This window comes from Plecotus auritus (assembly GCF_963455305.1).
Source record: "Plecotus auritus genome assembly, chromosome: 3".
Taxonomy (NCBI): domain Eukaryota; kingdom Metazoa; phylum Chordata; class Mammalia; order Chiroptera; family Vespertilionidae; genus Plecotus; species Plecotus auritus.
This window is the reverse complement of record NC_137772.1, coordinates 13,467,304-13,488,355: the sequence shown is the minus strand read 5'-3', so window position 1 is coordinate 13,488,355 and position 21,052 is coordinate 13,467,304. Positions and strand designations below refer to the sequence as shown.

The window sequence follows — 21,052 nt, the reverse complement described above, 5'->3', positions numbered from 1 at the left end:
GTGCTCAGGAAGCAAGGGGCGGGGAAGTCCGGGAGGTGTGAGTACACAGGACTGGCTCTCCTGGAGGCAGATCTTCACTAGGGAAAACACACCTGCTGCTCAGGACGGAGAGGACCAGGGAAATAAATGGGTCGGTCATCACCTTGCAGGTTGCAGTGGACGCCATGGGGATGGGCGGGGACACGGCCCACAATGAGACCCTCTCTCCACTACAACACTGTTTTCTACACCCACTCGGTAGGCTTGCCCATGACCGCAGTGAAGCCTAGGAGGTGGTATGCAGTTCTTAGTGTACGGGAACCTTACCTCAGTGCCTGATATAAGATGACGAGATCAGAGTGTATGCAAAACTACATGGACGGACCACAGAAACGTCATGCCGTGTGGAAGAAGCCAGACACAAAAAGAACATACTGTATGTTTCCGTTTATATGAAATTATACAACAGACAAAGTTAACCTACTAGTATCGTGATAAAAATCAGGCCCGTGTTTGTTTCTTTTGGAAGAGGGGGCTACTGAAAGCAGCCCTGGGGGAGGGGGGGCGGTTTCTGGGATGGGAGAAATATTCTGTGCCTTGATAGAGGTGGAGGCTGTATGAGGGTATGTGTTTGTCAAAACTGATGGAACAACAAGCATCCCATGGTGTGTAAATTATACCAAATACAAAATCAGAGTACAAACTTGTATACATATATTCATGTAAATAAAGAAGAATATACGAAAATAAAAGTATGTCAGGATAGGGGAGCTATGGCGATTTTCCTCTCACTTTAAGATTTTAATTTTCATACATTGTTTTTAAATAAAAAGGAACTCTAAAGCTTCAAATGCCCATAAATATTGATCAGGCACCCATAAAAACGGAAAGCAGATTATATATTTTTCCAGAGGGGACAGCAAAGAGTCTCTGCAATTAAGGAGTTACTATCTGAAGACAGCGGGGAAGACACGAGATATAATAAATGCATGAATGGAAGGATTGAGGGCTCACTGGAGCGAAGGAAGCCTCCGGGTTGTGTTGTAAGATGGCTGAGAGGGGGGTTTGAGAGGAGCAAATGGGAAGTTATTCCAGGATGAGGATATGGCACAGATAGCAGAAGCGTGCAGGCTGCAGGGTTGGGGAAGCTGGGTCAGTGGGCAGTCCAGGCCACGAGTGAGTGAGAGGACAATGGGATGAGTGAGAGGACCATGGATGAGTGAGAGGACCATGGGATGAGTGAGAGGACCATGGGATGAGTGAGAGGACCATGGGATGAGTGAGAGGACCATGGGATGAGTGAGAGGACCATGGGATGAGTGAGAGGACCATGGGATGAGTGAGAGGACCATGGGATGAGTGAGAGGACCATGGGATGAGTGAGAGGACCATGGGATGAGTGAGAGGACAATGGGATGAGTGAGAGGACAATGGGATGAGTGAGAGGACCATGGGATGAGTGAGAGGACCATGGGATGAGTGAGAGGACCATGGGATGAGTGAGAGGACCATGGGATGAGTGAGAGGACCATGGGATGAGTGAGAGGACCATGGGATGAGTGAGAGGACAATGGATGAGTGAGAGGACAATGGGATGAGTGAGAGGACAATGGGATGAGTGAGAGGACCATGGGATGAGTGAGAGGACCATGGGATGAGTGAGAGGACCATGGGATGAGTGAGAGGACCATGGGATGAGTGAGAGGACAATGGGAACGTCAGTCAACAGAGCGGACGAGGTAGGTTCTGAAGGGCAGTAGTGCAGACTCCATCTGGGCTGCCGCGCTTCTGCGTTTATGAGTGAGAGGACAATGGGATGAGTGTTCCCCATTCTTTGCAGTTCTCGGTGTATGGGAACCTTACCTCGGTTTGCATGGAGAAGGTAAACAAAAATCACCCAGTGGGAGAGACACACCAATGGCCCCTCCTTTATTTTGGAGGGAAAAGGTGGATGCTTGGATGATGGTGACAGGGGCGGCTCTCTCTTCTTGAGTTCCCACGACGGACCAGGCACTATGCCAGTTACTGCATATACGTTACCATTTAACTCAAGCTCCACAGCAAGCCAGCAAAGTACACATTAACTTCACATCCCGTGAGGAACTGCAGTCCAAGAAACTAACAAATGAATGGACAAAAACCACACCCCAAGCACTTCTACTGTATCAGGCAGGGATCGATCACGTCCCACTTCCTTTCGAGTGTGAAAAGAAAAACAGCGTGTCCTGGGGGGTCTCTTAATATTTTGCCTAATTAATATTCCTTTCTCCAGTGCAGTCTATGATGTCACACAACAGCATATACGGTTCATTACTGCACAGCTGCAAACTGCATACATCTTAACACCTGCTACATGTCTACTAGCAGTTAGCACTTGCTGCTAAATATTTGACAGCGTGTTCCCACGTGTAATCCTCATGACCACCCTTGAGGCAGACAACTGGGACAGGCCTTTCACAGGGGATGAAACGGGACAGAAGACATATCATGTGATTTGCCCCAGGCCTCCCAGCTACCCAGGAGTTGGACCTGGACAGTCTAACCACTTCGCCCCACTGCCTCCAATTTTAAAACTGAGCTTTCAACTTCACCGTGGGGACCTGTTTCTTTCTCAGTTCACACTACAGACACGCAGACTGGCAGCTTTGAGAGTATCCTTCCTGCCTGCTTCATCAGAACTAGCTGAAGGCTTCTATTCTGCCCCCTCACAGAATCAAAAGCCCTTCCCCAAATACTTCACGCTGTTACCTGAGCAGTCCAACCTGATTCAATAGCCTCAGTGACATTCTCCGAGTCTGGCCTTGGGTGACCGAATGATAGGGACGGGCCAACCGCTGCATCCCGACACTGTGATAACAGCAGGAAAGGACACCAGGGCACGCTCCCTTTTCACAGGCGGAAAGCTGAGAGTGGGTACCGCCTGTGAGGGCCACTTCCTGTCAGGCTGAGGCCCTGGGTCCCCATTCAAATCATTAACTGTGCTCTCCACTAAAGGGGCAGAGAGGGTGCCCCATTCAGGCCGAGTGAATGAGAGCAGTGTTCCGTCTCCTGTCCCGTCTTGGGAGACGCTGAAACATGAGCCAGCGAGGAGGCTCATCTCCCCGCCACTGGGTTATAGTGAATGAAACACACAAATAGGGCCTCTGGCCTGATCTGCCTCTACAGCCCTTACATTACCTCAGGCCCAGCGAAGAGCACCCGAGGCTGGGCATGTGGGTGACCAGAAGCGCAGAAGCCCAGTAAGTCACAGGCAGAGAGCCTGAAGTCTCTCGGAGCTGGTTCTCAGCTGAGCTTTTCGGGATCTGTTCCCCTAGAACTCTCAGGTCTTTGGGGTCCTGAAGTGCCATCTGTCTAAACATTGCGTTTCCATACAGAGCCCTTCATTTCCACAGCCCGCCATGAGGGCAGGAGCGGAGGACGCCCCGGCCAGCTATTAGGATCAGGAGCCTGGCGTTGCAGCGCAGGCAGCAGTGAGCAGGGACGAGGCACGCAGCGAGGTCTTGAGCCCACACTACAGCCACCTGAGCTTCGCCTGGGGAGACAGGGGTGTTCGAGTCCAGCACATCATGCTGACGGTGTTTCACCTCTGGTCTCACCCCAAGAAAAATGAGCAGTTTCTCCCGGAACTGGATGAACACAGTTCTGCTCTGGCCGTTGCCTCTGCATGATGTATACACATACCTACACGCACTTTATGTGGCGACGCCAGCACATGCAGAAAACTGCAAAGGGCGAGGAACTCGCCTCTCAGTGAACATCCCCGGGCCTGGCTGAAGCTACAGCAGAAAGTGGACTCTCTGGGGCAGAGGTGCCCACAGCACACAGGGGACCCCGAGGCAGCAGCTCACTCCCACCCGGTGGCTGGGGTAGGGGAGGCAGTATTGTCTGTCAGCTGCACGCACCCCAACCCCGAGGACTCTTCCAGGAGGGACCAGAACTGAAACAGAGGCCAGCCTGGAACAGCGGACCTGGGTGGCGAGCGTGCCAGGCCTCAGAGGCACATGGCTGCCCGTAGAACCAGGTCCCGATTCACCATCAGCCCCATCAAACGGGAAGATCAGCACAGAAAGAAGCCTTCTCCAGACAGGCAGCACCCTTCTCACTTTATACTCACCCCCCACGCCCATTCCCCGGCAAGCGTGACGCAAGCACCGTTATGAGAGAGGGGATTTTCTCACCACCCTTCAGTGTGAAAAGTGGTTCCGAAAATAATGTGACGGAATGACTGAACAGGAGCCCTCAGGGTTACAAAAAAGCGTCTGTCCCTGTCTTTGGGAAGAGGCATGCTTTGGTCATCAGAAGCTCTGCTAGGCTTCGTCAGATCAGTGCCAGGAATTCTGTGAGCTGCCGGTCAAGCTGCCAAGATTCAGAAGAAATGCCGATGGTAAGTGTTTGCACAGCGATGCCAGAGGGGGCAGCTACCAGCTGCCAGCCGGCACCTCCAGCCGCAACGCAGACGGGCAGACCAAACTGGCCAGTCTGCCCCTCGCCCCGTAACGCTCAACAAGAAGAAAAGCTCTTACCCAGCTCTCCCCGGAGGCTCACGAGTTCTTGCGACAGGGTTTTGCGCTGTTTCAGAGCTTCCTCCCGCTGCGGAAGACAAACATCAGGTTACTCCGGGTGTCGGGGGTCCCTTTCAGTGAGGCGCACATTTGTTATCACCAGAAAGACGAGACTCGGCATCGAGAGGCCAAGATGTGAATCATTTAGGCTAACAGTGGGCGCTGTTCAGAAACACAGCTGTCCCTCCGGGTGAAGGAAATCCGAGTTCCCCAAAGACGTAGGTGTATTTTCTCAGGGCCTCGTGCCACTCTCACGGGAGGCGCTGAGAATGTTTACTCGGAGCGCGCTCAGAGCACAGCCTTTCCGCGGATGCGCGCTGTGCTGAAGGTGTGATGCAGTCTCCTCCTCCAAGGGCAAGCCAGACCTAATCAGTTCTAGATAAATATTTAATGTTCCCAGCATCGGCGCTTGTGCGCACTTTGTCCTATAGCTGCAAATACTAATAAGAGAAGTTGTCACAGCCCTTTACTTCTAAAAGGAAGACACAAAGTTTGTTATAAAGCTGCGGCGAAAACATAATCCTTTAGGAAAGACAAAAATTAAACTGATTTGACTCAGCAAGACGCATTGTTTTCTGAAGATGACAATATTCTGAATCAGCTACAATTCTTAAGTAGAAGCTACAGAAATGAATCAAAGAAGAGCAGGCAGCTGTCTTGGTAGCAACAAAGCAATTTTCAATCTTGCAAAAAAAAAAGAATTTCCCAGTGACAGCAACTCACAGCCATCACACATGCACACACGCTCACACAGATACAGCAATTAGATACCGTTTCTTATCAGGCAGAGCCCCAAACCCAGGGTGGGAGGGAGGAAAAGGCGGAAGTCACAGCTCCCTGAAAATGCCCCCCGAGGAGCAGCCAAGGGGAGCCCCCCCACCACCCCATCTTGATCACAGTGTTGCAGAGATCACGAGACCGGCCTTTGCAGGCGGGAGTCGCTTGTCAGTTAAAGCATTTCCCCCTCATTCCACAGACCTCTGCCTTAGTCCCTGCCACTCCTCCAGAAAAGCACTAGAAACAAATACTAATTACCCTTGTCGCTGCACATGGAGAATAGAGGCACATTTTGCTGCCGGAGCAGCCCATTTTCCAGCTTCTGTCTCCAATCCCCCCCGCCCCCTGCACTGCCCCGAAGCGCACAGGTGGCCACGCCACCCACCAGCCGGTCTGTCTACATCTGCAGCTCTACCGGGAGGCAGCTCTACCGGGAGGCGGGCCTTTGGTCCTGGGTTAGCCTTACTTCTCGTCCTGCAGGTTAGCGTCTGCCTCTGCCGCCTCGCCTCTCCGCACACAGGCTGATGCTGCAGCGAGTGCCTTTGGCACAGGCAGCCTGCGATCACTTAAAGCCACAGCCCTTCATTTATGGAAAACGAGAGCCAGACGTCAGACTGATCGATGGGCACTTACTTAAATCTCCGCTGGTGCAGGGGAAAGACAGACCTTCTCTGCATGGATAATGGAGTGATTCTTAGATGTGTGAGCCCTGTTATGCCCCTCCCTAATTGAGGTCCTTAGACGGTCACACTGACTAATGGGAGAGGGAAACTTGGTCTCTGATGCCTGTATGTGAACGAGCCGATGAACTAGGGTGAACAACCACGAAAGCGTGTGTGTGTGTTGTGACTTGGAATATAAAATGCCCTTCTACAACAAATGCTGTTTTCCGCAAGATTTCATTTGAATGCTTAGAACACGGTCCTCTGGTGTTTTAAGAAAAAAGTGTGAAATTCTGATTTGAGAGCTGGAGTTACCAACACAGCAGCACTGTCATTTGGATATTTAACAGTGAAATTTAAGAAACGCTTCCTCACTGAGTCGTTTTGGCCTCGATGGTATTGAGTGCTTGATTTTTAAAACGCAGCCCTGAGCTGTTCTGAAATCACAGATTAGTTAGTCCAGGTTTTAAAAATCAACAAGTAGCCCTAGCTGGTTTGGCTCAGTGGGTAGAGCGTCAGCCTGTGGACTAACGGGTCCGATTCTGGTCAAGGGCACATGCCCATTTTATGGACTCGATCCCCAGGGGGCATGCAGGAGGCAGCCACTCAATGATTCTCTCTCTCATCATTGATGTTTCTATCTCTCTCTCCCTCTCCCTTCCTCTCTGAAATCAATACAATTATACATATATATTTTAAATCAACAAGTAATGGGTTTTCTAATGTAGAAATTGAAGTTTGTGGAAAACCAACCTGAAGAAAATTAGAAGAAAATTGAAAAATACATACACTACATACTTCTCTTAATCTCATACCTTCTAGTGAAGCCTAAACTTTGTTTGCTTAGTAATCTTGTTCAAGTATCGTATCGGCAAGTTTTGTCACTCAAGCGATAAGAAAATCAGAAGACAGCTTCACCAGACGCAAGCAATCCTGCAGCACATTCAGTCAACTGGCTTATAATTCACTTCTTCCGAGGGTGCCCTGATTGCCAATAGAAAGGAAGTTCCACCACTTTTCAAACCTCCATAAAAAAATTAAGTTGGTATGTAATTTCCAGCAGTCACTTTGTGAAAACTTGTACATCCTATCACCGATCTATCCCAGGTGATCGTTTTGCTGATTAAAGGGCCTTTGGGGACAGGGAGTTTCAGTAGCATGGGCCGTCTCTCCCAACTCTACCGCACCCTACCTTCCTGCCCTCCGTGCCCAGAGCCATGGATACCTTCCAACCTCTGTCAACCCCAGGAACAGGAACAGGAAAACCGTGAGGTCATCTTGACTCTTCTTTGTCTACCTGGGTGTGCCCGAGTCAGTTTTTCCTTCCTGGTGTGTCTTGGATTGCTCTCTCCTAGTAGAACTACCTCCACCCTCGTCCTGATCCTCGCCAACCCGCCCGGGGCTGTCGGAAGCATCCCTCCACACTACCTTGCAGAGGGCTGCTACATTATCCCACATTCCCTGCACATCTGAACACCCGAGTCTTCCACTGATTTACATAAAAAAATAAACATCACCCCAATTCCACGAACCTCAATCATGCAACTGCTCTTTAGACTCCTGACTCCCCTGTCCAAGGCACGCTAGCCACGCATGTCCCACCTACACACTCGGGAATGCCTGGTCTGCTTCACCTGGGCCCTTATGCAAACTTTTGGAGAAGGCTACATGTCACTCACAGACACCCTCCCTCTTCCCCAAATGCCTAGACAGCACATTTATCCTTCTGAGTTGGTTGGAAAATTATTACTCAATATCAACTGACCAAGCACCAGTCCAGATGCTGGGAAAAAATACGAGAGAAATTTAAGACATGGTCCCTGCCTTCGAGAAGGTTGGCACGTAGATAGAACTAAAATGTCCAGGCCCAATTCTCTTATCATGTCTCAAAGCAGATGACCTCATCGGAGAGGAAGCAGTACAGGACAATGGAAAAACCAATGATCCTCTTAAAGCCACAGCCTAAATGCTGGCCACAGAGCCCCCACTGTAACAGTCTCATACTGTTAGTTTCTGCTCAACTCTTCCTGGTAGCTTGCCCTTTAAGATACGTTACCCTTTACTTCTAGATGACAAAATGTATTTTGTCACTCAGATACTGATTGCCTATTTCTTCTGATTCAGCTGCTCCCATATCAGTGTTCCTGTCTTAGATCATAAAGTCATTACAGTCCAGATAACAAGTTTATTTCATTCCCTGTGTAGCATATAACATGCAGAATTCCACCCAATGTGAAAAAAAGAGGGCGGTGGGACTCCAGATAGAAAAATGCTTTTATACTCATACATTAAATATATGAAGTGCTCCAAGAAAAAAATGGATTCACCACAATTTAATTAGGACGTCCTGGGCCACAGGCACTTAGCGTCTGGCCGGCATCCCATCAGCAGGCCAGAATTTGCTGGCTGTCGAAGAGCATGCGCAGCTTGGGGGATTGCAGGAAAGGGCCACGTCAGATGGACAAGATGCGGGCAATGCCCCACCTCCTTCCCAGTGCCCACACAATCGTGTCCATTATGTTTTTTGTTCAGAGACTATTTTATTTATAGTAGACTGCTGGTGTCACTCAAAATGCACCTTTGTTTAGGTGCTACTTTATGTTAGATTCCTCCTGCAAAAATAGATTGGAGGCACACTGGATAATCGGTGAGAGGTTTGGGGGGTGACCTCCATCCTGCTCAGGCTTACCTAGAAACTCATCCACAGACCCTTTTATGAAGAAATTGGGATTACTACCAACACTGCCCTCCCCTGGGGCAGTCTGCACAGAATGCTGTACAACTATGCAAGGGCAAAGCGAGAATTAGAACTAAAACCCTACTGTGTCCCTTTTGAGAAAGAGAAAATGTGGTATTAGTTTCCAGATACATGAGACATTTCTTAGAACTTCCAGTATGTATTGAATTTTGTCTGCCACTAAAGTGGGAAAGTTGCAGTTATTAAATAGACTTGCAACGAAAAGATAAGTTAATGTTCCAGTACGCCCTCTAATCAGTAATTTTTACCCATAATCTAAAGCTCCAAAACCAATTAGAAAAAAATTAGCAATAACAAGATATACATGCATATACAAATCAATCTACATCTACAAGATCTATATGAACATGTCGGACATATCAATCAATCAATCAATCAATCACTTCTGTAATGGAGGGTTAAGAGAAAATCGTTTTGAAGAAATTGCTTAACTTTCCCCCTGGTTATGTCTTTCCTTCCCAACTGTTTTATAACAGTGCCCTGCACACATAAGGCAATCAGTAAATATTTGCTAATCTACACTAATAAAAGAGAAAGATGCAAATTGACCGTACCTTCTTGATGCTCACCAGCCAATCAGGAGTATGCAAATTAACCCAACAAAGATGGTGGGTTAATTTGCATACACAGACACCGAGCGGCCAGGGCCAGGACACTTGCGTCATCGCCATGGCGACAACGCAGGCGTTCCGCACCACCCTAGCTGCTCTGGGCCTCTGGGCAGTGTGGGAAGGCAGAAAGGTGGCTCTGGGCAGAGCAAAGGCAGAAAGGCGGCTCCGGCCGGAGCGAAGGCGGTGCCGGCAGCCAGGGGAAGGAAGGCCCACTCTTGCACAAATCTTCATGGATCAAGCCTCTAATCTCTATATATAAAAGCCTAAGCTATGACATGCACTGACCACCAGGGGGCAGACACTCAATGCAGGAGCTGCCCCCTGGTGGTCAGTGTGTTCCCACAGCCAACCGCCCACGGCCAGCCAACCTCCCACAGTCCCTCCTCCCAGCTGGCCCCTATTTACCCTATCAAGACTGGCAAAGCCTCTCTCAGCATGCCCCATCCTGTGAGGTTATCCTCCCGTGTGGGAATTGCTTTCTCCAACTGAACACCCGACAATGTGTCTTTGGCTTGTGTTTAGGAGCCAGGTCATATGGGAAGAAAGTATGGTGTGTGTGTGTTTAAGATTTTTAAATTGATTTTTAGAGAGAGAGGAAGGAAGGTAGAGGGGGGGAGAGAGAGAGAGAAACATTAATGTGAGTGCACAACATCAGTCAGCTGCCTCACGCACCCCCCTCCCCATTGGGAATTGAGCCTACTACCCGGGCACGTGCCCTGACCAGGAATCGAACTGGCAACCTTTCGGTGCACTGGATGATTTCAATCAACTGAGCCACACCGGCGGCCATGGCTGGGAAGAAAGTATCTTTAAACACCAGGATCACACAGACTGTGGAAGGTTCATGCCCACCGGGTGTTTAGGGACTGAGAATACAGCTGAAGGAAGAGCTGACTCCTGTCCTCTGCTTCCTGAGGGGCATGGAACACAGAACTGCCTGACCTATTTAATTTGCACTTTTCACTTTGGCTGTCTACCCAAGGAACCTGCCAAATGTAATGTAAGTTAAATGCAGGTGGTGACGGGATGCCACTATAAGAAAGATCTGAACATGTGCTTGTTAGTGGGAAAGGCAGTAGTAGCCCAGTAATGGCATTTGAACAAAGGATGAAAAGCACACAGGGATATTCATAGGGGCTTTTCAGTTCAAAGTGTCCTAGATGTGAGTTCAAGTCTTGATCCTCCTCTTACTAGCTGTCTGAGCATTGTCAAATTTCTTAACAGCTCTAGCATCAATGTCTGTCCTTCCTTCCTTCCTTCTTCCCTCCCTCCCTCTCTCCCTTCCTTTCTTTCTTCCTTTTGATAATTCTCACTGGAGGACATGTTTTCCCCATTGATTTTTTAAAGGGAGTGGAAGGGAGGGAGGAGGGGGTAGGGGAGAGAGAGAGGGAGAGAGAGAGGGAGGGAGGGAGAGAGAGGGAGAGGGAAAGGGAGAGGGAGAGGGAGAGGGGGGGGGAGAGAGAGAGAGAGAGAGAGAGAGAGAGAGAGAGAGAGAGAGAGAGGGAGAGAGAGAGAGGGAGGGAGGGAGAGAGAGGGAGACGGAAAGGGAGAGGGAGAGGGAGAGAGGAGGGGAAGAGAGAGAGAGAGAGAGAGAGAGATAGAGAGAGAGAGAGAAAGAGAGAAAGGGAAACATCGATGTGGGAGAGACACATGGATTGATTGCCTCCCGCACTCGCCCAGACTGGACTGGGCATGGAACCTGCAACCCAGGCATGTGTCCTAACTGGGAACTGAACCGGCACATAGGTCAATGCTCAACCACTTAGCCACACTGGCCAGGCTGTACTTTTAAATTTACACTGAATTAATTCTAGTAAATGTGTGCATTCACCAGCCACGGAGAGTACACAAATGCACATAGCTGGGCACCACTTGGCCCATGTGGGAACATTCAGCCAGCCTGTGTTAAAAGTGCCGTGGCTCGAGGGCATGAGCGGGGGGAAGGGGGGAGGCATGGGGGATAAGGACACATATGTAATACCTTAATCAATAAAGAGAGGGGGAAAAAAACTGCTGTGGCTCAAGGGCATGAGCGGGGGAGGGGAGGAGGCAATGGGGGGATAAAGACACATATGTAATACCTTAATAAATAAAGAGAGGGGGAAAAAACTGCTGTGGCTCAGTGTTTGAGCATGGCCTCATGAATCAGGAGGCCATGGTTCGATTCCTGGTCAGGACATATGCCTGGGTTTCAGGCTCCAAACCTAGAAGGGGGTGTGCACAAGGCAACCGATTGATGATTCTCTCTCATCATTGATGTTTCTATCTCTTTCTCCCTCTCCCTTCCTCTCTGAAATAAATAAATAAATAAATAAATAAATAAATAAATAAATAAATAAATAAAGATGGCTGCAGAAAGTCAAGCCATGAGACAAAAGAACCAATTACTCGAGATGGAGTGTGATCGTGTGCTAATCACTCACGGAACATTGTTTACGAGTGGTGACTGTTGGATTTAAATATGTACATATAGTTGTAGATACGTAATATTTACTTATGTTGGTGAAATTACTACAGTATTTTTTTCAACATATGGCCTATTTGCTAAAGTTTTTAAAAAATAACAGTGAATTGCCCGACAGTGTTGAGTGTCAACCGATGAACCACAGTCACGGTTCGATTCCAGGTCAGGGCACATGCCTGGGTTGTGGGCTCGATCCCAGTGTGGGGCATGCAGGAGGCAGCCGATTGATGATTCTCTTTCAACATTGATGTTTCTATCTCTCTCTCCCTTTCCCTTCCTCTGAAATCAATAAAAATATATTTAAAAAATAATAACAACAGTGAATTAATAACAATAAAAATATAACAAAGACATAAAAATGTTAATTTAATTATAAGCAAATCTTGGTTAAAGCATTTTAAAATTAACAGTTTGAATCTGAGGGAAGGCAGGGATGGGTGTGTGGGGAGGGAGAGGTTAACCAAAGAACTTATATGCATATATGCATAACCCATGGACACAGACAATAATGTGGTGAAGTTGGATGCAGGTGGAGCAGGTCAATGGGGGAAAAAGGAAGGACATCTCTAATACTTCAAAAATAAAGATAAATTTTAAAAACATTAACACAGTACTAATTTTCACATATGATATGCGGGCTGGAAATTTTTCTGTTTGATCCAAAGTCTGTTAAATCGAGGTCCACAAAATCAAGGGTTTACTGTATAGTCTGGAGGTGCACAGGCGTATCACAGGCAAATATCTTTTCACGATCGATTGTTGGTCTACGAGACTATCTAGAGAAGAAATGTTTCACCCCCAATTTCTAAAGAGTGACTTGGGTATCAAGTGAGTGGCAAAAGCATAATTGGGTGAATTATATCTGATTTTACCAACCATCAATGTAAAAATTTTCACAAAACAACCCATGAACACTGCTCCCCTTCTCCCCCCACACCCCCCTGCCATCCTGGTCCCCCACTTCAGGAGAAAAGACTGCCTGCGGGGGCGGGGGGGGGGGCACATATCCTTACCTCAGACAGGAGGTGCTGAATCACAACTGTTAATGCTTCAAACTTGGCATTCCCGCAGGACACAAGCTGCTTAAGGTGCAGGATAAACCGACTCTGGTTCTCCGCTTTTGTTTTATACTGAGCCAACTCAAGTGTTTTCTCAGAGGAGAGCACATCTGGAGACGTCTGAGTTTGGATACATAAACTTCTGGGAGTCTTTTGTCTGCCGTTTTCAACTGCAAAAGGAATTAATAAGAGGTAGTGACATATACGATTGTGATTTCTAGAATAAGCACCATATGCATTCAGATACAACGAGAGAAGCCACAGAAATGCATTTAAGTTGTGTTTACTGAAGGAAAGCATATGAATGAGGACTGGAATTAATCACATATCTAGATGTTTGGTATTCATGAACACAGACAATGGCTTTCATTGTGACTTTAAAAGCTCTCTATGGGGCAGAGAAGTTATCTACATGAAACAATCCAGAAGCAGAAAAACTGTGTGCAAAATCATGTTGATTTCATAGCTTCTGATTTCCTAGGTACACTGGTACAGAAACCTGACTGTCACTGTTAGCCTGACTCTATATTCTGGTCACATATGCTGAAAGAAAAACACAAATTATTGGACTTTAAATGCCTTTCCCTCCTCCTACACATCTTTTACGATCTTCCACCCTTTCCCTGCTGCTGGCCTGGTCATTACAAAGATTTATACTGCAGACGAGTCACTCCCTAGTCTCTAAAGAATCATCATGTATATTTAAAATCTACTCACATTTTGTCCCTTATCTTTAAATTCACTGTTAAGAGTACTAGACTCTTGACTGTACTATTTCATTTTCTATCAAATACAAGCTTGGCTGGTTTTTCCCCTTCCAACTAGTAGTAATAGCTATAAACATCTCTTTTAAAAGCACATGTTAATACTCGCCATGCCGGAGTGATTACTCACTTTCTGTGCCACGGTGCCCTGGGAATTACTCTTCTCTATTTTAAAGGAAAACCTGTTCTGTTTAGGAGCCATATTCCAAATGCCTCAGTCACTTTAAATATCAAACAGATCGGGAAAGCAGGAGACAAGCTGTTTAGCTTCTTGAGACAAGTAGGCCACATACTCAAAACAAATCTAAATCTAAAAAATAAGAAGCTACCAGAAAATGTAAAAAACCCATGCGTTTCCTTGTTCTCACAGGCATTGGCTATGGCATCCACATTCTGTGGTAACCACAGCAATTTTATAAACTAATTATTTTCTCTAATTTTTCAGGGGAAAGAAAATTACAGTAATTACTTGGAGGAAAATAAACAAAGAAACCTCAGTATTCGTGATCCAAGAACCAATGGCCAAAAACAAAAAAAAGGGCGTTCATTTTCTATGGCTGCTTTCCATAGTTAAACAACTCGTATCTGTACTCATGCTTGATAAATCTCAGTTCTAAAATGACTAAGATATCTGTTATGTTTTCAAATTAATTGAAAGGAGGGGGAAAGTGTTTCTCCAGGATTCTTTATTAGTCTGTCAATAATTGCCAATTCCCCAGACAGAGAAAGTAACTGAGTTAATAGTCATAATATTAAAATCCTGAAGGAAGAACAACTTTATCAAGTCACTATATTAATGAAAAATATTTTTTTAATTATGTCAAAATATCCGAGCTTCATATTCCTTTATTTCATTTCCTAAAATGTTGTTAGAAATTTTACTTTCCCTATACATATAATAATAATTAATAATGTTTTACTGATCATAGAGTGTCTCACTTTCCTCTCTTCCCATTCTCCCAGTCACCTGGGTAGGGAAGGTGATATTCAGAGATGCGAGCCTTGCCCAGGTGTGGACAGGCAGCTTCTATGGAACAGACTCAAGGTCAGGACCTAGGCCTCCAGTCAGGTCTCTACTATTCCCACACATTTTGGAAAGTGAATATGGGATGGAAATGTAATATATGTCATAACTAAAACAAATATGTATGCAATAATCTTGATAAGATGTTACTTTAACACATTCAAGCCCATTATCTGAGAACTCTTCATTTCAATGAACTTACATATAAACATCTGTTTCATACAGTGATTTTTATATTTTATACAAAACCAAAAACAAGACAACAACACCAACAAAACAGGACAGCAATAAACACTTTTAACTCTTTGACCACCCAGAATTTACTGCAACATATGTAGATATACGCCCATGCTCCTGGTTGGTATCATTGCTGTATGTCCTACCAATACTTATTGAAATATTCATTTATTTATTGATACATTGCTTTAAATTCATCATTTCTTGAAGCCTTAACAATGTTTGATTTTCTTTCCACAATTTATATGCTAATCACTTTTATAATTTAACACAATATCAAAGTTTAAAAACTGTACGGTTATAATTATTTACAAAATCTGAGTGGTAAATCTTTCATTTTAACAGTTTTAGAGGAAACATTCTTTAAGTATTCTCATCTACTTAGTCTTTCAGATGAATTTTAGTGTTCAACGGTAAGTTTTAGTAAGTTTTTTCATAAGAAAATATATTTAATTAAATGTAAATTAGCATATTAAACATTGTTTTTCACGCTGAGGTTCAGAATTCGGGTACTATCTTTATAGCACCAACTTTTATATTTTCCTGCAAATTATCTCTTATACCAAAGTCAGGCCACAGTTAAGAATTTATGTTTGGCTCCTTTGTGAACTACTTTTTTCCCCCACTGTATTATCAAGTTTTTAAATTTTAACTTACAACTGCATTGAAAGTATTTGCTGGAGAAGTAGGGGAGGGAACGAGGCTGCTTCAGTAAAACCCAAGCTGTCCTTACCAGTACACCAGCCTCTTTTTCCCTCCAGCTTCCTGAGTGGCCTGAGAACTGGAATTTCAAGAGTGGGGGAAGCCCATTCATCAGCATGGGCTCCTGAGAGGCCAGCCATGAAAACCCAAGCATCACGCCTGGAACTCAGACACTGCTCTGCCTCGGGAAGTGATCAAAATCCTCAGATCTGTCCATCATGCGGCAGTGCTAAATGCTACCTGAGAACCTCATCCAAGCATTTAAAACGATCTGGTCACGTCTGTCTGCATAATTTCATTTACTCAAGTTGATGTTGGAAGACATAAAAGCTTGGTGAGAATCCTTCTCTAACACACCCTAGCACAAACTATTGGATTCATAGCTGGGAAGCCAGAATTTATCCTGTTTATGAATCCTACAAGGGAGAAAAATAACATTTCTAGAGCGGTTTGCACTGCAAACTTGTTGGCAAAGAAAAGGGTGAAGAAACAACCCGAATGTCCATAAGTAGAGGATTGGTTAAAAAATCACAGTACTTTTATATAGTGGAACACCGCAGCTGTGACATAGAACTAAGAACTCTTGTGGTAAATGAAAAAAAAACAAAAAAACATACTAAGGAACAATGTAGATAATATGCCCTATTGTATAAAGATGGGAATATAAGACCACATTTTATTTTCTTCTTATAAAGGCATAACAAAGCTATTGCATAATACACATAAAAGTACTAACAATGTTTGCTTTTCCCCAAGAAGAGAACGGGAACCAGACAGATACAAGGCATTCTAACGCATTTTTCATACTTTTTAACCATGGGGTAAATATTACCTATTCAAAATGAACAAGTAGTATTATTTGTTTAAAAGATGGTTAAAATTAATTCTGAGCACTTAAAATCTTTGTTTAACACTTAGCTATGGAGAAAACATAGTCAATCTGTGTTTCTTCCTTGGAGAATCTAGACAGGATTCTAAATAACGTGAGTTTTATTGTATATGACTACTCAGAATAGATTTACATTTAAGGAGAAAAGAAAAGAGACATATTATCCAAGCAAGTTGTGGCCTCAATCTTCCGCTCCAAACACTGAGCTCCCTAAGGACAAAATTGTACCACATGGTAGCAGATGACCCAGTTTGAGCATCCTTCTCACCCTCCTCACTCCTGACTCAACTGAAGATCAGAGATGATGCAAAAATCTCCCGTGATGCTCAAAGCCCCAGTGCTCAAACATGGGGTATTTCACACTGCTAACACAAACAGTTTCCCTTAAATCCCACAGGATTTCATCATGTACAGGAAATGAGCAAAATGTGAACCAAACTTTGCCCTTACATTCCATTTATTAGCATATTACCTCTTTGACAATAAGAGCTGTATTTAAAGGCATAAAAATATTCTATTATACCTGTTAACAGGATATGTTCTGATTTCAAAGGATCAATTTAACCTGAAGCTTTCAAAGTAAACGCTAACTTCTACATAGATTCAGATGTCTCTCAACAAGATAATTATCAACAAGATAATTACCACTATCGTGTCCCAGCCCATCTTCCCAGGATTCATTCTAATGAAACCGAAACCTCCATCAGGAAAACAAAATCCTGCATCAAAGATATTTACTTGAAAAATAGCTGGATGACACTGCTTGCTATCTTTATTCTTTCTCCTCAGAAACCTCAAATTTAATAAAAGTTAAAACTAGTCTAATGACCTTATTTATCATCTTCTTAAAGTAGCAGGCAATGAGAAACAGAACCATTTTTTTTCCAGGCTCAAGTCACTCAAACATAATAGATCCCCATCTCAAGACTAAACACCATTTTTGAGGGACATGGACTAACCATCATCACATACTAGCTGCTGAGGACACATCCATCCTAAGGCCAAACAAGCCATTTAAAGAATCTCCTGGATTTCTAAATATTAAAACTGACTTCAAGACAAGACCTTCCAGGAGAGTGCCTTGGCGTCCATGAAACACACAACTCAACTCACAGTGAGTCTACAAAACACTGTGGCCTAGTGTTTTGTAGACTCACTGATCTACTCATTCCCTCGCCAAATATTTATCAAAATCTACCGTGATGGTTTTCTGTGGTCAGGCAGACCTTCCCTGGGGTCCTGGGGAGCAAGGGAGGCACGTAGAAGAGGTTGGTGATGTACAGGGAAGCCTGAAGACGCCAAGGGTCTCTGCTGAACTGATTTTCCCTAGTGTTAATGTCTTCCTGTTCGACTCGCACACACCCACCTATCTGAATGTGAGTGAGGCATTAGGTGGTCTGTGCTTTCTACCGGATACCGCATTGAAAACAAATGTTGTGGGTGAATAAAATGTAGGTAATGAACTAATGGGCTAGCGAGCATTCTCTAACTTTCTACCCGCACCTTGGAGACACAACCACTTCCCTTCTCTCTGCCTTAATTTGAACCTATGTATCTATAAACCTTAGTAGAATCACCTATCTCTACACAAGTCCTTCCGGTCAGTATTTCCTCAGCATTAGATGGTGGGGTTTACCCTGGGATATTCCATGAAAGCAAAGCACTGAAGTGCAAATTATTAGGGAATGTGTGTTCAAATAAGAGGGAGTGCCCAGTTACGAATCGATGGCCCAAATGACACTTCATCCAGTAAGTGTCTACCCGATGTCTTCCTTAACAAAGTGGCCCTTGCTTTTAAGGAACTTCTTTGCAGCAGAGACAGAAATAGGTCATCGACAAAGACAATATGGTTTGATAATTAGATAGCAGAATGAGTACACAGAGTGGGGAGGGCGCAGATGACCTGGGGTTGTCAAGAAAGGGTTCTACAGACAGGTGGACATTTGCACACTTGGCAGACAGATAAGCAGAGAAGGCCAGCACATACAAAGGCATAGAGAGGTACAGGAGGCCCTGGGGGCGCTGGAGGCCAGTGCTCCTGGTGCTACAGCAAGATGAAGTGGCTGGCAGCATAAATGGGGGCGAGAGCACGCGTGCCATTCAAGGTTTCATCTGGTAGGAGGCACGGAACAATGCTGAGCCGGAGACTGGAGGCGTGTGGGAGAAACTCTGAGGGGGTATGGTGAGGAGGGAGCCCAGCAAGAGACACTCAGGGGTCAGTGGCGGTAAGAACAGGCAGCAAAACATAAATGTGTTTATGAGGCAAAACAGGAGGATTAGTGGCCAGCTGGACCAAGGGAATCCGGGGTGAGTCACACGTTTCCAGCTAGGAAATAACACGAAGAGGAGTAGATTATCGCTTGAGAATGTGAGGGCAGGGACAGGGGAAGGTGTGGGTCAGGGTGAGGAAGGTGTGGGTCATGCGCTAACACTGCTCTTTATTCTCCAAAGAGAGTCTATTCTAAACTCACTTGCTCCATAGCACTTTCCAAATTTAGTCATCTGCCATCTCATTTTCCTGAGGAGCAATCAGCTCTTTATTTCCCACTGACCTGAATATTGCTCCTAACACACACTATTAACATACTGTCTAGTTGTATCTATGAACAGTGACCCACAGTAACCTGGACCTTACCAAGATAGTTAAGAAATCATTATTCATGTTATCAATTATTGGTTTAAATTTGTATAAAACTTAACAATGTAGGAATAGAATACCTACCATAAATACTCTACTAATAAAACATTAATCTTTTGTTAACACATTTTAAGTATATAAAAGCCATACCTAAAGTTGAGAACATTTTCTCTCAATGTATTATTTTAAACCTGAAAATTAATTCATTTAAGAGGTCAAAATATTAATCTCTATGTTCAAACAACAAAGTGACTTGAAAGCATTTAATTGACATAACTACAAAATAGGTAATCATTACCAAAAAACTTCCATGTCGTAAAAGAGAAAAAACAATAAGGTCTATCACGAAATTCAGCCTATTAAATGATGTACTCCCCTTACGTATAAGCAGCTAATAATCAGCTTTTGAGAAATCACTGTTTTGCCTTTTCTGTGGCAGAAACTACAATAAGGCTCTAACCCTCTCATACCTGCATGTACTATAGAGAGTGGAGAAGTCAGACACTCAATATCCCAGAGTCCCTTGTGGGTAGAGACAGCCATGTGACAAGACTTAGCCAATGAGATGTAAGCTTTAGTGATATGGCACCACCCCTTCCCTATTTCCTTTTTCCTGCCTGGAGCAGCCATTGTGAGATCATGAGGCAACAATCATGAGGAAAGTGCTAAGAAAGCAGCAGAGAAGTTGACCCTGACGTTGCTGAGCTACTGAACGATGTCGGAGCTGCTTTTTAGGTGAGACACAGAAGCACCTTCTTAGTTGTCTTAAAAAACTGCAGCTAAAAGCAATTCTACTTGACAGTCTCAAAAATGAATACCAAACAAAAGAACATAACTGGATGCCTTTCATTCTAATTAAGCACATGCATCCACATTCTGCCTCACTCTGACAGAATATCAGAGTAGTCAGAATAGATCTCTTCACTCTGGCTGGGTGGCTCAGTTGGTTGGAGCGTCCCGTACACTAAAAGGTTTCGGGTTCAATTCCTGGTCAGGGCATACACCTAGGGTGCAGGTTCCATAGCCTGTCAGGGAAATAGGGGAGGCAACTGATTGATGTTTCTGTTTCTCTCTCTCTCTCTCTCTCTCTCTCTCTCTCTCTCTCTCTCAATTTTTAAAAAATTACCCTCAGGTGAGGATAACAAAAATATAGTTCTCTTCAGTGCAGCTTTAAGTAAATGAAAATATTTTCCGTTAATAGTCCTCACGCCCTTCCTCAATATATTTGTATATACATCTCTTCTTTTTGCTATAATAATTGCCTTTTTTAAAATCCTCACCAAAGGATATGTTCTCATTGACTTTAGAGAGGAGGAGGAGGAAGAGGAGGAGGAAGAGGAGGAGAGAATCCTCGATATGCTTTTTAAATATATATATATATATATATTTAATTGATTTCAAATAGAGAGAGGGAGAGAGAGATAGAAACACCAATGATGAGAGAGAATCATTGATTGGCTGCCTCCTGCATGCCCCCTACTAGAAATCGATCCCACAACCCGGGCACATGCCCTGACTGGGAATCGAATCGTGACCTCCTGGTTCTTAAATTGACACTAAGCCACGCCAGCTGGGCTACTGATGTACTTTTAAGGTCACTAGCTCAGCAAAACCAACTCTATTTTTCAGTGCAAGTAACTTCACTTGCATCAAAGAGAGCATTTCCTCAAAATGGCACTTTTCAGAATAATTAATATAGCTCTCTCCAGCTTCACAGAAAACCTGAATTCTAATCAAACTGGTGGCAAGAACTATTTCTCCTTCACTGACTCATTATAAAATCGGAACTGCTACCTTCAGGCAAGATTCTGAAACAGACCAAGCCGAGCACTTTGGCAGAGACCAGGCCAGCACTCGGGCGGCCGGTGAAACCACGTCTGGGCCTCAGGAGATGCCAGCCTTTACCTCCCACCGCCAGCTTCACCCA

At 44.8% G+C, this 21,052-nt stretch overlaps 1 protein-coding gene across 5 annotated transcripts in view; it reads right to left on the bottom strand.

Moving 5' to 3' along the window:
* Positions 1-21,052, bottom strand: part of MTUS1 (microtubule associated scaffold protein 1) — a gene marked incomplete at its 5' end in the record, with an annotated part of 144,534 nt that overhangs the window by 23,924 nt on the left and 99,558 nt on the right. For 4 of the 5 annotated variants that reach the window (XR_013960191.1, XM_080661403.1, XM_080661404.1 and 1 more), the window contains 2 exons: positions 4,503-4,569; positions 12,827-13,041. Coding sequence is in view for 4 of the 5 variants with exons in the window: in XM_080661403.1 (XP_080517529.1) it covers positions 4,503-4,569; positions 12,827-13,041 (282 nt within the window). Of the gene's footprint in view, positions 1-4,502; positions 4,570-5,576; positions 5,631-12,826; positions 13,042-21,052 lie in introns of those variants that run through there. The other variant, XM_080661406.1, reaches the window with a different exon arrangement.